Source organism: Cebus imitator, unplaced genomic scaffold (assembly GCF_001604975.1).
Source record: "Cebus imitator isolate Cc_AM_T3 unplaced genomic scaffold, Cebus_imitator-1.0 Scaffold481, whole genome shotgun sequence".
NCBI classification, from domain to species: Eukaryota; Metazoa; Chordata; class Mammalia; order Primates; family Cebidae; genus Cebus; species Cebus imitator.
This window is the reverse complement of record NW_016107796.1, coordinates 811,888-828,676: the sequence shown is the minus strand read 5'-3', so window position 1 is coordinate 828,676 and position 16,789 is coordinate 811,888. Positions and strand designations below refer to the sequence as shown.

The following is a 16,789-nucleotide window of genomic DNA, read 5'->3' as shown; positions in this document are numbered from 1 at the left end:
CACACATCCAACATTCCCAAAGAATATCAATTATAATTGAAACAATATTATGACATTAATACCTGACTTCAACTAGTCACTTGATTGTGTTAACAAATCTCCAGTTTGCAATGAGGTCAGATTGATATAAGTCAATCATTATAAGAAAAGAAGTCACAATGATCAGGATTTTATCTTAAGGAATAAGCTTGCAGAAAATCCTTTCTCTGGAGACTGGGAGGCTGTCATTCAGGACTTCCTCAGCTTTTTCCATGGGAGAGAGATTAACCAACTTCCTTATTTTGAATTTATCTGCATAGGTTATTAAGCTATTCAATGAAATATTTTGACCAAACGTTTCACTGAAACATTTTTGTTTTATTTATGATTATTATTATTTAAAATTTCAAGATCTTCTCTATCCTGATAAAGAAGAATTTCTATCAATAGAAAGGATTTCAGGAACCTTTCTCTATCCCGATTGCCTAAAAAAATACACTGGAGACAGAAAAACAAAATCATTGTATAAAAGGTAATTAGCACGTTCTCTCCTTTTTATAACTTTATAATTGAAATCTCATTAAAAGCTTTCTAGGTCTCTATCTCCCTAAGTGACCAGGTGTCCCTAATTTGTTTTCAGCCAATGTGACTAATTCCAGGCAAAGACTAGAAAAAGTCTGATACCTGTTAGAGAATAGCAAGGTTAAATAAGTGGGGTGGCTTTTTTAGGTTGCATTTAACCTCGTAAAAGAAAAAAAAAAAAAGCTTCAATGTCTTTTCTCTTACAGTCCTGCCTTTTCTCAGTCCCGGTTGAAGATTCCATGGGAAATGAGAACACTATTTTGTTTCTTCCTTGTATTGCAGATAGGGGGAGGAGGTGGTTATTAGAGAGAAGCTCTTCCTCTCTCGGTTTCCCCCTCTCTCCGCCTGACAGCACCGCTCTCTCGCGGGCTCGCTCCTTCTCCTAGGTGATCCATTTCTAGGCAACGTGGGGCTGGTGCTGAAGCTGCCAGGCTCGCTCCTCGCTTCCTGCATCCCGCTAGGCGAACCGCTCCAAAAGCATCCTGCAGCCCGCGGCGGCTTCCCTTCTCTGGCCCGGCCCCGCTGCTCGCGCCCGGCGTAACTCCCCCGCCACCGCGCCCCAGCAAACCGGCTCCCCGGGCCCGCCACGCCGAGCCGAGCTCCGTTCCGCGCCTCGCGCAGAAAGGGAATTTTTTCTGCATTACTATCTGCATTACCTTGAAGTTCACTTTTTCTACCCCTCTTGGAGAGGGCTTTTCCCCCCTCCCTGGTGGAATCTGGCTGCTCCGCTTGGAATCTCCTAATCTTTCCTTTCCACTTAGATTTTGGCAGCGAAGACGAGTGATTCTCTGCGGGCTGTTGGGGCGGGGGCGGGGGTCCTTTTTGGTCGGGGGGTTGTAGAGAAGGGGGCACATCCGGCGTGAGGGGAGTGTTGGAAGTTACGGCGGAGCTGGGACCGGAGACCCGCGGCCCCCGCGCAGCGATGGGGAAAATCTGAGCTCCAGCCTCTCCCCCCTGCCCAAGAGCAGTCGACGCTGGATATATTTTTCAAAAGCCAAACTGCAAACAACTCTGGCGATGCCAAAATTCCCCTCCAAGTGACACGGCTTGGCGAAGGAGGTTTCCTCAGGCTGGGCTCTTTCTGTCATTCCCTCTGCCTCTCTCGGCGACGATAAAAGGCTTTGCTCTGGCAATAGAAATTTAGAAAAAAAAAAGAAAAAGCTGCGCTAAACTCTACTGTGACCTCAAACTCTTTGGACTGTTTAAAAAAAAAATTGGAAGAAAATCATCCTCCCAGAGAATCGGCATAGGAGGAGATGGAAGTTTTCCCCTTGCTCTTGGTTTTGTCCGTCTGGTGGTCTCGAACCTGGGACTCGGCAAATGCGGATTCGATCATTCACATCGGTAAGAAAGGGTTGGTGCAGCTCGTGGTTACTTTTACCGTTTCCGTTCGCGAAGGTTTCCCCTTTGCTTTCCCCCTCTCCGCCCTCTGTGTGTCTTGGAGGTGGCTTCAGTTCATTGCCCCTTCCCGCTACTCTTCCCTCACACTTGCTCAGTTTTTTGGAAGGATGTGGATGCTCGAACCTCGACTTGGGCTGTTGTTTCGCGGTGAATCGTGGAATGTGGCTGGATGCGTGGGGGTATCGAGTTGACCTGTGTGTGTTTGTGTGTGTGTGTGTGTGTGTGTGTGTGTGCTGGGAAGTGCAGAGGGATTCTAAGTGTGTGAGGAAAGGGAGTTTAATTGACTCTTATCTTCCATATTTTTTTTCCCGGATGTACATTTGCTCCATTGTAACAATTATCTTTGGGTAGCAGAGATGTCACCTGTGAGATGAAAAGAATTGGGCTGGGTTGGGGGGGTGGGTAAGGGGCGCTCCCTTCGGATCAAACAGGTGGTTTTGCAACGTGAGCGGGCTGAGTTCGCCGCAGCGTAGTGAGATGGTGACGGGGGTGCCGGATGTGCCCCCAGCCTCCCTTTCCTCTCACGTCCTCTTGGCTTTATGGTCCTCGCGTGGAGTCTCTGAGACGGTGGCGGGAGGGGCTGGCGGCAGTGTCGCCAAGGACTGGGAGTCGCGTGCCTCGCCTCCTCGGACACGCTCTCCGGGCCTGGCGCGGCGGCGAAACTGGCCCCGGGAGCTTGGGAAAGGCGGGGAAGCTAAAGCGCGCAGACCGCTCCCGGGGGCTGCCTCGTAGATATCCGCCTTGTTTAGCGTCGCCTCGCCGTCAACTCCGAGTAGCAGCGCAAGGCAGACAGCGAAGGCGACGGGACTACAGCGGGCCCGGCTCTGAGAAAGACTGCCAAGCCGGCTCCGAGATGCTCGTGGCCCCACCTATTGGCAACCAGGCGGGCCGGGACTGGCCGCGGCGAACTGGCGGGCGGGCGGGGGGCTGCGCGTCATTATCATGCACAGCGCTCTCAGGTTTAGGCTTCAACTCTTCTCACTTGCTAATCCGTGAGAGCTGAGCGGAGACACACTCTTGCAGCCTTTTCTGCGTTAATGCGACGATTTCTTTTTCGGAAATTCGCCAGCAAGGTTTCTTTGCTGGGCTGCAGAGAGGTCCCTTTGGGGGAATTTTTCTGGGCACAGGACTTTTATCTGTACGCATGGCTTGGTGCTCTGCAAATTGAGGCGACAGATGGGTCACAGCTTCTCCCCTTTCTGTACCCCGGCTTCACCACCGCGCAACACACACATATACACACATGTATTCCTGGTAGGGGAACCTGCTGCAGGTGGCAGTTGTGCCCGCCCAAGCGACGGATTTCTGCCTGACGTGTGCGCCCACAGTGGCCAGCCCCTCAGCTCCAGGGGGCTTCCTTTCTTGGTCTCAGAGGCCGTCTTTGTAAACATGTCTGCCATTCTCTATCATTTATATCAGTAGAACTGTCTCTGTGCAAGGGGTAATGAGGTCAGGATACAGAAAACCTAGCACTTGTGCATTAAGTAAATCAAGCACTAATAGCTTGCCTGCTGGATCCCGTTTTGCCTGGGGGCTACCAGTGCCTGCAGATTCAGAACTTTTCAGAGAGAAATTATGGTCACATTGAGTGGTTCAGCAATGTTCTAATAGAGTTCAGAAATGAACTATGCTCCTTTTAAAGAAATAGCATACATTTATGTCCAGTTGTAAATGATTGGAGTAGGAATGCAGATATACAATCACAATACCTTTATATTCATTTTATGATTAGGGGTTTCTGATGTAGGCTCGTCATCTCTCAGAAGGAAAAGCTTGTGGAAAAAGGCTTATTTTATTGCATATTCTGTGGTCTGCACGATAAATACATTATTTACAAATACCTACAGCTTCTGCTATCCCTTACTGGTTAAATACTATTTTGCAATGCAGTCTGGACATGTGCTTCAAAATAGAACAAAACTGTTTTTTTTTTTTTTATTTGCATACTGTTTTTGTCAGAGCGACTTGGCTTACTTATTTATAACAACCATTTTAAAAAAGTGAGTACAAATTACAGATTTCTTTAGAAGGTTGGTTGTATATATTAACTGTGTACAGCAGATACAATTACTTCTGACACAATTAATTTGACTTGAATGCCATTAGTACATTTGATGAGAGAATTAGCTGCTTTATAGGCTACCTAATATTGTCACGAAGCTAGCAAACTATCTTTTGTAATGTATTGAAAAACATTAACTCCTAAACTAAAAAAGATTATGATCATGGGTAGTATGCGTGTAATTCAGTGCCTCCATCCCCACTCTCAGCAAAAGTATAATAAATTCAAAACCGAGTGTCCATATTAAAATTGTAAAGCACCAGTTAACATAAATTGGATTAGTTTACTTACTTGGTTGAATAGGAAAAAAATTAATTTTCTTTAGGAAGTGATTGCTTTCATTTAAATATTTAATGTAAGAAATATGCTTATGGGGAAATGTATTAGTTCAGGACTAAAGGAATGAAAGTGATGAAACTGGAGGGAAAGGGAGTATTTCACCTCCAGAGATAGAAGGAGATATCCAGAAATGAAAGGTTTTCTCAACCTCATGTGATGTGTTCAAGCAGAAAGGAGCTGCAATATGTAGTTCAAAGTGGAAAGACAAAAAGATAAGAGGTTTTTTATATATTGAAGCAAATTGTATATATATGAAAATTATCTCCTTTCTCTCTTTCTTTTCATTTTTTACCTCATGTGGGTAGTTTAATAAGATAAATTACATATTTTGTTTTTCTAATATGTTTTGTTAGACATATTGATTCACTACAGTGATGGGACAAAATGGTTAAACCATAATGATTGAAATTAAAATGTATTTCAGTCAAAAATGCGCAACTTTATAATTATTTCAAGTATCAATTAAATCATATTTTAAAAATGTTTAATTATTACATATATTTCTTTAAAACATATCCACACACATATACACAAATATATAGTATTTAAAAATGAATCACTTGGATTGTGATCTTCTTTGCCCCAATAAAAGAAAGGTCTTTTGACATATAAAAACTATGCAATTTTGAATTATGCTTCTACTTTGAGCCTATGCATTGATTGAGTAATTTCATCAGACCCACATTACTTGATTGCTTAGAAGTTTCCTAATGATCTGCATGCTGTAGGAAGAACCAAAAAGTCGTGAGTGGAATGGCAATGATACTCTGTTTTATGAGGCTATTCAGAAGTCGCTCTGATTTATGTAGCTAGAAAGCTCCAAAGTCTTTGAGATTAGCCACGCTGACTGCTATTTTCTTCATACATCAGTCGTCCCACACTGTTTACTCCCTAAACACAACAGGCGTTTAGAGCACTGCTTTAATTAAGCTGGGATTAGGTGGCATTTCCAGTCAACTGCACAGTTTGTGTTTTGCTTCATATCAACTATGGAGGATCTCATGTTTTAACAGTTTAATATATGCTCCTTTCTTTATCTGGTTCCTGTGCTCACAGAACTGATTGTAAATTAGCTATCCTCAGTTATATATCTCCACAAGGGAATACTCAAATAGTGTACTTATTCACATATTACACAAATCAGTAGCATATTTTTGTTGAGATCAGTCATAGTAAAATAATTATGTCTACATGGAGAAGGAAAGATACATTTATTCTTGTTTTTCTTGTAAACAAATGATACTTTATCCTCTGAAATCATAATCAACTGTGATATGGTATTTGAGAAACCTAAGTCAATCCATAGAATACTTTCATTATGAGAATGTTCAAATTAAAGTATAAAATCGGGTAAATAAAATGTGTCAACACATTAAAAACAATAATAGATTGTAAATGTAAAATACCAGTTATTCTTACTTTTGTAGTAAAGATTATTTTGTCAATTACAGAATGTAAAAGTATTCCTAGAAGATGTGCTGTTCTACCAATTTTTTTTCAGTTGGCTACATTATTTGCATTGGTTAATGATAACCCCCAGGACTCCTCAAGGGCTTTTTGCATTGTGTAATATATCGCAATACTATTTTATCTTTCTTCTTCATAGTTGTTGTTTGTTCTTGAAGTTCTTGGTATCCGTGTAAACTTCTAGAAAGTACTAAGGGAATTGGCTTTACTATTATTTTTCTCTATCATTAATACAGTTATTTGAAGCGCAATTCAAATGTGTATTAAGTTAGACAATGTTGTTATTAATGAAAGATATCAACTTTGACATGACTGATAAGCCATTACACTAAGGACCTTTGCTTTCTGCACCAGGTGAAATGTACATCCACTAAATATGTTATAAGTTTTAAGCCAAATCAAGGTGATTATCATTTGATTTATTCAAAAATTAAAAAAAAACAGTTGAAATTATTAGGGTAAATGGAAGACACATTTTATTCTATTCTGATAGCTCAGGCTAATTTTATCATATGATAATATTACGTTGATGGGCCATTGCAATTTTAAAACCACATGTTTTAATCTAGAAGGTTTTTTTTTCTTCACTTATGTATATTACTTTATTTTTAAAAGTAAGATATTCACATTTCTACTGGATTATCATGATATTTTAGATTTTAGACAGCATATTAGTGAGTAGCAATACATAGAAAGTATTACTACAGTATCATGTTTATTAGAAAATACATTTACGGCCTATAAAGATATCTTTGCCATTAGGTGTCACTGCATTCTGAGCTGTTACTGTTATTTTTAAAAATTTTTTGTAGTACTACTTAAAAACCATATGAAATTTTTTTAATTCTCAGAAAAAAATGTCATTTGTGATGCTGTAAGGTATAGATAGTTTTTATTTTCAAACTAGGAAAATAAAATATTATCCCTGTCTCTCATTCTTGTAAGAATTTAATGCTAGGACATATCAACACACCTGATACCCTCTAAACAAATTAGATTTCTAGACCTATTAATGCAATTGTTTTCTCAGATTTAAAATACAAGAGAAATATCTTCTTAAACTACTACTTATTCTCTATGAATGAAATCTAAGACATTAGGAAGGATGCAAGTATGCTTAATACTGCTGGAGTAAACAGACATTAGTGAATAAAGTAGTCTGTTAGGCAGTTTGTAACTGTGGTAGCTCTGCTTACATGTGGGATACTTGAGGTTCCAAACTGATTGTTGTTTGTGAGACAAAACATATGAAAATAGAGTTGTGAAAAAAAATACATGGATACAAATATATCTAAAAATAATGTCAACCATTGAGTTTTATGAATGACCATATATGTTTTCAGATAATTTTTGCCTGGTTAATTGTATGTGTTGTATGTATGCACAGTTCCACCTCCATCAACACTATCACTGCAACTTCCACAATCATAGGGCTTGTGTGGCCATGTAAAATTCATGACTGTTCTCACATAGTAATTTCTTTGTTTTGTAAAAAGGCACAATCTTCCTTCTAGCATATTTCATCATAAGAATAATGGAGAATGAAATTTAGGGCAACTTTCAATCTGATAATTTAGTTTTAACATTAGCAAACTCACATTATTGGAGAAAGCAACACTAGGTTAAATGAATGAATGAAAAGATTGTCTTATGTTAGATTTTGCCCTATGCTAAAATTCATTAATTATTAGTTGGAATAATGTATTATTAAAAACTCAGAGTAAAATTAAGTGATTAGACAGATGTCTAAAAGGTAAGAAAAATACTAAAGCAGTTCTGGAATTTATTATTAGAACATCTGTGGATTCACGTAATTTAAATTGGTGAATTTTAGCAAATAATGTGGACACACATTTCAGAGAATTTGACAAACATATGGGAAATGTTAAAATATAATTAAAAAGTATTCTGGATTATAATTTAGAAGGTTTTGGACTAAATTTCAATTTATAAATAGCTAATTGAATATATTGGAAAGTTATTTAATTAGTCTTCATTTTTATCAACCTAAAACAACCCTAAAACAAGATTTAGACTAATGTTCATTTAATCTCTAAAATTATGTGAACCAAATGAAGAACAATTGCTCTATTTAAGGAGTAACATAAAGGAATTGGGAGAAGAGTTACAGTCAAGTATGTTTCACATAGTTATACTTAATAGCTGCCTCATAGTGAACTTCAAAAAAGAAAATACAAGGGGAAATAAGAAACATAAAATCTTAATCATTCAAATTTAGGACTCTTCAAATTGAAGATTTTTTTGTTGCAAACAAAAATTATGTATGATATATTTCTTCATCAGATATTCTGGATAACTAGTATCAGATTGAGAGAGCTGGATTTGTTTTTTGTTTTTGATTTTGTTTTTGTTTTGTCTATTATTAGTACCAAGTTGTTACCCACAGGGTTACTCCTATAGAACACCACAAAATTCATGTTTACTAACACTGACTGGAGGGATGAATAGTCTTATGTATCAATGAGGACTGTGTATGTACACCTGCGTTTAGAATTTGCAAACTGGAAGTGCATCAGGAATATTAACATATGCTTGATATCACTAAAAACAAAAAGTAGAGTATAAATAAAACAACTAATTCAAAGTTCTTCACTATGCTGGACTCCTGCTTCAGACTTTATGCTTTTATCCTGCTGTTGTTCACCAAGTAGTCATCAATATGAAGCTGAGGCTGGGTTGACCCACTGAAAGCCTCTTGAGTAGATAGAGGGAAGCCAAGTGAACACCAGAAGCTAAGCACCAAAGTTCTACTTAGGGTGTTACATATTCTTAAATAACTCTGTAGTCAAATTCCTCATTAACAAATTTTTTAATGAAAAACATTAGGTGATAAATTATATTACAGTAGCAATTCACATATATTTTTCTTCAAACCAAAATAATTAAAAGTACTATTTTTAAAAAATCTTATTTTATTGCTCAGAGTACCTGATTTTTCCTAAGTAAGCTTAAATAAGGTATTTGCTTCATTAACAAAGTCATTGTAATTCTAGAGGTTAGCATTCCTGAAACTGTATGGTAATATAAGCATTACTACCAACATGCAGTATGTGTGCTAATTGAATGAATATCTGAATCTACTCTGTATAAAGCATTGTTTTTAATCTCTAAAATGTTGAACAAACAAGTATGTTTTTGTATTTAAGAAACTTACATTCTTAAGGAAAAGGCAACCAGATAAGAAAATATATAGTGTAATGTCAAGTATTGATAAATCCTATGAAGTAAAATGAGGGAATGAAGGGTGACAAAGTGTGCTCTCATCGGAACAGAGACTTGATTCAAAGAAAGGATGTGAACCATGTGGGTAGCTGATGAAGAATAATTCAGTCAGAGGATATAGCAAGAATGATGGCCATGAGATAAGACACTAAGAAAATCCGCTTAGTTTACTTAAGAAAGAACTTCAAAGCCAACTGGAGTACAGTTCAGTGAGAAACGCAAGAAGTGGAAGTGAGAGGTCTGAAAAGGCACAGGGGAAGATTCTGTAGGGACTTATAGGTCATGGTAAGGTATTTAAATCTTCTAGATATATTTGGGTTGAGATAAAATGTGTGATATGAAAGGTTTGTATTTTAGAAAGATAGGCTTTGTTTAAGTGCACTGGATAGAGTAGAAGTACAAATTGACAGTAGCTAATTGGATCAAGGTGGTAGTTGCGCTAAATGCACAGTTGTCAGATTGTGGACATAATTTGAAGATAGGAAAAACAGGATTTTCTGATAGATTAGTCAGGTGGGAGAGATCCAGAGAAAGTAAGAGGCTTCCAAGGTATTTTACCCAAATAAATGGGGGAAATGTGTTACTATTAACTAATATTGGGAATATGGAGACGAGCAAATTTTGGGTACAAATCAAAATGTGCATTTATTAAATTTTGTATTTCTGTTAGACAACGAACTTGAGAGTTTACATTGGAAGTTTATTATTTGAGCCTGAAATTTAGAGGTGAATTTGGGATTTGAGCTGTACGTTTGGGGAATATATCATTGTAAATATAGACTGCTATGTGAATGGCCACAATCAAAGAATCAAAAAACAGTAGATGTTGGCATGGATGTGGAGATCAGGGAACGCTTCTTCACTGCTGGTGGGAATGTAAACTAGTACAGCTGCTATGTAAAACAGTGTGGAGTTTCCTTAAAGAATTAAAAGTAGAACTACCATTTGATCCAGCAATCCTACTGCTGGGTATCTATCCTGAGGAAAATAAGTCATTATTTGAAAAAGATATCTGCATATGCATGTCTATAGCAGAACAATTCATAATAGCAAAATCATGGAACCAACCCAAATGCCCATCAATCACCAAGTGGATAAACTCTGATATATACATATGTGGATGAGATTAGAGACTATTATTCTAAATGAAGTAACTCAGGAATGGAAAACCAAACATCATATGTTCTCACTGATATGTGGGAGCTAAGCTATGAGGACTCAAAGACATAAGAATGATACCATGGGCTTTGGGGACTTGCAGGGAAGGGTGGGAGGGGGGCTAGAGATAAAAGACAACAAATATGGTGCAGTGTATCTTGCTCAGGTGATGGGTGCAGCAGGTTCTTATGAATCTCCACTAAAGAACTTACTTATGTAACCAAATACCAGCTGTACCTCAATAACTTATGAAAAAACAAAATTGAAAAAAGAAAATAATAATAAATAAATAAAAATAAAGGAACGGAGGGGAAGGCATGCAGAGAGAGAACAGTTCCAAGACTATGTCATTTAGCATTCCAAAAGTTTGAGTACAAGGAGAGCGGGGAGATGCAGGAAAAGAGAGATATCAGTGGCCTGTGAGATAGGAGGAAACCAGAAATACATGGTATTCTGGAAGCCATGTGAAAAAGGTATTTCTGGAAGGAGAAGGGAGAAACCATGTTAAACTGTATGTATGAAAATTGAGATTTGATTGCTGGACTTGAAAATGTTGAGGACAAAGATGACTTTAAAGGAAGTGCTTTTAGCAGGTTACAAGTGACAAAATACCTATTGTACAGAACCCGAAGATTTAATAGAATATAAGGAATTAAATGAGTTCTGTCATAAGAAAGTGGTAAGGAAGGGAATGTTAGGTAAATATTTCCTTTTACAACCGGGCATTGGTGTGTGTGTGTGTGTGTGTATATTTATATATATATGATAATTTTTTGAATATTCAGTCATAAGAGAATTATCAATAAAATAATTTAAAATTGATACCTCTTTTTCTTTCAACTTATGTAATTCCTGAGTTTGGATAGAAAACGTTTAGATAGCAAGGAAACCTGTTTTTTTTTTTTTTTTTTAATTTGAATCAAGTGATACCAGGCCAAACACACTGACGTTAACCTGAGAGAGAAGCATAGATTTAGATGTCTTCTCTGAAACATAATCTATTAATTGTTCTGCATTTAGCTTCATTTAGTTTCCCAGATTGCCATTCAAATTTAATAGAAATTTTTTATCTGAACTTGAGTAGATTACATTTTATATACTATTGATATAACAAGTGTCATAAATATTTAGTCATTTAGTAATGTATTAATTCCAGAAACACACAATATTTCTATTCTGTTTGTTAGTAGTATTAAAATAGCATAAAATTCCTTTGTTATAATAGACAAATTTAAATCGATTATAAGTTTCCTCTGAGCAAATTCTGTTATGAATTTGATTTGTTTAAAATATCACTTTGGAAACACTTTTTACAAATTTTTAATGTGTTTGGGTACAATAAAGATATATGGGTTAAGGATCCCTAATCCAAAAATCTAGAATCCAAATGCTCCAACACTGGACACTTTTCAGCACTGACATGATGCTACGAATGGAAAATTCCACACCTGACTTCATGTGATGGATGCACAAAATTATAAAAAATGTTATATGAAATTAACTTGCCTAATAGCAGATGAATTAAATTTCTTTTGTGCTTTTTGTTGTTGTAAGTGTTATGTCCTCTGTAAAAACATTTTGTCTTGTGGACACAATGTGATATGGATGTCACATGGCTGTTTCTGCTTTGTTACATCTGTTAATTGATATGTAAATATGGAATATTTGAATGATGAGAGGATAGGAGTCTTATGGTTTGACAGTAACAATGACTGCCCCGAAAAAAAGCAAATTGTGTTCTGGCTGGGGCGTAGGAACTTAATTAAGGAAATATAGAACATCAAAAGATATTTCCTATTTACTAGTTCATAGCTTCTTGGGGTGGTGAAATATCATTTGACGGAAATACTATGCAAACTTAAATTCAAACTTAAGTTGGAATGAACACCTAAAACTGGTGATGTGTTTATTGTACATAATTTTGACATCATTAAAATGTTATGCCATGGATTGGCTTAGTATATTAAAAGCTGAAGACCAGGTAATTGCTTAGTAGCTGTGGCGAGACAAAAGAGCCATTCCTAGTCATGCACGGTGGCTCATGCCTATAATCCCAGCACTTTGTGAGGCCAAGGTGTGTGGATCACCTGAGGTCAGGGGTTCAAGGCCAGCCTGACCAACATAGTGAAACCCCGTCTTTACTAAAAATACAAAAATTAGCTTGGTGTAGTGGTGTGTTCCTGTAATCCCAGCTACTTGGGTGGTTAAGGCAGGAGAATTGCTTGAACTCAGGAGGTGGAGATTACAGTGAGGTGAGATCGCGCCTTTGCCCTCCAGCCTGGGTAACAAGAGCAAAACTCCATCACACACAAAAAAAGAGAACCAATTCTGTTGTTCTATTGCATTAATTTTAAAGTGAATTAAAATCTAGGATTGATTCCTCTTTCTGATACTCTTCACAATCTAACAAAAAAAATTGCATTAGTGGTGTAGTGACAGTTGTTGTCTTGCTGCTCAGAATCCAGATATTCTTTGCTGCTTCTATATATGGAAATAACAGGAAACCATTTAATTTTCTTTTTAGATATACCAACAACTCTCAGCATAGCCCAAAGGAAGCATGACCTATATAAGAACGATTATACATTTCTTCTTAAATTATTTTTCCATCTTTAACACCTTATTAATATGGGTGATGCTTCATGAACTTAAGAGGGACTGCTCTTGTGTTCTCTGGTAGGGTAGTCATGATGAGTTTTGGACATTTTCTATAATTCATTAATTTCAAGATGAGAAATTATGAGTCAAAGAATCTCATAGTCCATTTGCAGAGCATACTGATTTCGGTTTACATGAAACCTAACATGTGACATCAGATTTTTTTTAGACCTATATGTAGTGATTGGAGTACAGAACATTGGAACAAGACACTTTTCTTATTCTTAGAACTTTCAAGAGTATCTTCCTTCTGAGAAAAGATTTTTTTTAGACCTATTATGTGGTTATTGGAATACGAAACATTGAAACATGACACTTTTCTTATCCTTAGAACATTCAGGAGTATCTGACTTCTGAGAAAAATATTATAACATTAGGAAGCTGAAGGTAGAACAATTTGGAACTCCCAGCAGAATGACTGTGGTCTCCTGTGGCACTGGAGATTGTGATAATTCAATAAATGCCATCTTTATGGTAGCCTGAAGGTGCCAGGAAAACATATATTTCAGAAAAAAACATATGAATAGGATCAGGAGGTTATCATATACAAATGGTCTTTATTTGTAGTAGAAATCTCTTTTCTCAGCTTTCTAATTGTTCACCATATTGTAGCTATAGGCTACAAAGTACATAACAATTATGCCAATTTCAGAGCAAATGAAGAATGTCTACTATTTTCTTCTTTTATTTTTTAAAAAATAGATGTCAGTGGTTTTCATGCAAGCTTAAGTAACGAAGGAGGAGGTGATAAGATATGGTTATTTTGTGATTAATGAAGCTAATGAGATCTTTTCTAAATTTAATAGCATATATCAGATATTCCACTAAACATGATTTCTTGGGTATAGAAAAATTAAATTGCCTTTTTTACTCTCACTTACAAAGTTAATAGTACACTGCTCTTTCATATTACTAATCTGTCCTCATTGCTGTATATATAAAACATCAGTGAAAATGACAGTTTTATGACATTTGACATTTATGACATTTGGCAATGACAGAAAAATCTACCCCACAGCAGAAGTAAAGTTTCTTTACAAGTGGCATAACTATTATCAGGAAAACATATTCATATCGACTTATATAGGTATAAATGATAACAAGAAAAATACTGAAAAGTGAACATAACAGATAGTTCACAAGATAACTGGCCAATGCTTCTATTTTTCTCCACAAAAGTTCTTGTTGTGGTTAATAAACAGTTAATAAATAGCAAAACTGGCTTCTTTGATTTTTTCTTTTTATTTTTCCTGTCTACTCTTCAGTGGCAATACTAATGAGCAGTGAAATGGCCAAAAGCAAGGATAAAAGAGCAAAGGGTTTTAGATAATCTATAAACCAGAAAATCAGTTCCTGACTGTTCATGTGCACAGGCTTGCTGAGAAGAAATAGTTTTATTTTCTCAAAATTTCACCCAGATTCTGAAGGTAGAACTTGCTGTTGGCTGCTGAGTTAGGAAGATGAGTGAAGCTTTTAGGCCACCAAAGAAGAATACGCTGAATGACTTGGACTGGGAGCAAAGCGAAGAATATTATCACTGAGAAAAAATTGCCCTCCAGGGGCAATGCTGCTGACAACTAGGGTCCCAGTGATTGACATCATATCTATGGTGGCATTTTTTATTAAAATAAAAATATAAATTGCAGTTATACTACTTATACACTTTAGGTAATTATGTATAAACTGGGTTGGATTGATATTCCTATCAATCTACATTGAGTATTGAGCATCTACATTGTATATACCCAGTTGACATCCTTTCGATAGTATATTATAGACCATGAAGAGAAATTTGAATATTGCACTCTTTAAAAGGAACTGTGAAGCACATGACAATGATAAATGCAAAAATCTGATGAGCAATTAATAGAGGGAAAAGAGGGAAGAAGAGAAGGTGATGTGATGGAGAGGTACATAGTTTCAACATTATTGATGGTGTTTATTAAGTTGGGTGGTTGTTTCACAAGTGTTGGTTTTATGTGTGTGTGTGTGTGTGTGTATATATATATATATATTTTTTTTTTTTTTTTTTTTTTTTTTTTGTTTTTTTTTTTATTTTTTTTTTTTTTTTTTTTTTTGGTAAGTAATAGTATATCTATTGTTACCCTGTGCACAGAGAAATCGACTGGTTCAGTTCATTTCCACTTTGGTTAGGAAATATGTCTTTTACTTTTAGGCTGCTCTGTCAGGTAGGGTGGCTCAGTCTCCAACCCTCTGCGGAGGGAAAGAGAGTGCATACTATATGCCAGGACTATTTTTGTTGTTGTTGTTTTGAGACAGGATCTCAGTCTGTCACCCAGGCTGGAGTGCAGTGGCACACTCATGGCTTACTGTCGCTTGATCTCCTGAACTCAGGCGATGCTCCCACCTCAGCCTCCCTAATGTTTGTATTTTTTGTAGAGGAGGTTTGCTCATGTTTCCCAGGTTGGACTCAAACTCCTAAGCTCAAAGGATCTGCTCACCTCAGCCTCCCAAAGTGCTGGGATTACAGGCATGAGAACCACACCCAGCCAGCAGGACTATTAAATAGCCAGTCAGAGAAGAATTCAGAAGTCTGTCTTTGAGCACAGTGATTTCTGTGATTGAGTCAACAATCAAGTTGCCTTTCTCTACTGTTTAGAACGGCATGTTTGAATCTTTGTTTCTTATTTGTTGTAGGCAAGAGCACCCTTAAATATTCAAATCAAAGAGAAGAGAGGAAGGAATGTACAGAGAACAACTGGTTTGATGCTAGAGAGGTAGTTGGGCATATTTCATGTCTTGAATATTTCATAATACATATTTTAAATGAGAATGTATAATATTTTTGTTAGTGATATTATACTAGCATTATTACCTCTATCTCTCCCTTGGATAAGAATATATGAACAATTCTTTTATAACATATTCTTAGAGATACTTACTTTTAAGAAGTGAATTTTTCCTTTATGTTATATGGACGCTATCCTTGGTTTGATTAATCAAGAATAATTGATAAAGAGTCTAATCCACCTAAATGATTTTTTGATATTTTAATGTTATGTGTCCTTCACTCCCAATTCAAAGTAAGGTGTACTGTAATAATGAAAGAAAAAAGACCTTCTTGCAGCCAGTTGAGCTTCATGATATGTCCCTTGATTGAATTTCCAAGTGGAATAGTTCATTTTAATCTGTACAAATTGGAAGCAATGAGAGGAAGAAAAAATTCCATGAAACAACCTTACAGGCAGGAAAGAGGTTCTTTTAGAATCTCAGGTCATTCAGGCCTTTGATCTGAAGATTAGCAGAGGAGATTCCCGGGAAAGCTAATAGGATCTCAACACTGCCATAATCTGCCTCTTGGAAAATAGTTATCTTTAAGTAGATTGTATCTTTTGTGCTTCTGGTCTGGACAAAGCAGAGAAGAAATAATACTGTCATGTAAAGAAGGGGATCTATGTTTGGAAAGTCAGAGAAAATATTTTACTTCTCTTTGAATTTCAAGGACTAATACAGTACCTGTATTAGTCAGAACACATACAGTTATGAAATTTTACTTTGATTGTTACATATCTATATTTGATTTCAAAGCCTAGTTATTCACTTTTAATTGGGAGTAATAAAAATAGCTCCACCTTAGCTGGGTCATTTTTAGGATGATATTATTTCCATAAATATGCTTATTGAACTCTCAAATATTCTGTAAATATAAGAGATACTGAGTATTTCACAAATACTGAAATACTGCATTTGTGTTTCTATTTTTCAAGTATCCCCGATTTACCTTTAAGAAAATACAAAGCAAAGTCAATTTTGCCATCAGATTTTCTACTCTTCAGTGCAGTGAATTAAGTTATAACCACCCTCATCCCCTTAACAAAAACTCCATTAAAATCAATTAAGCTGTTTTTTTTTTTTTTTTTTGTTGAAAAAAATATGTGG

At 36.5% G+C, this 16,789-nt stretch overlaps 1 protein-coding gene across 1 annotated transcript in view; it reads left to right on the top strand.

The window, feature by feature from the left end:
• The first annotated feature begins 786 nt into the window (after window positions 1-786).
• LOC119468725 (glutamate receptor ionotropic, delta-2-like) overlaps window positions 787-16,789 on the top strand; it is a 300,869-nt gene continuing 284,866 nt past the window's right edge. Inside the window, exon 1 of the mRNA XM_037732932.1 lies at window positions 787-1,905. Coding sequence (XP_037588860.1) covers window positions 1,818-1,905 — 88 coding nt within the window. The 5' untranslated portion in view covers window positions 787-1,817. The remainder of the gene's footprint in view (window positions 1,906-16,789) is intronic.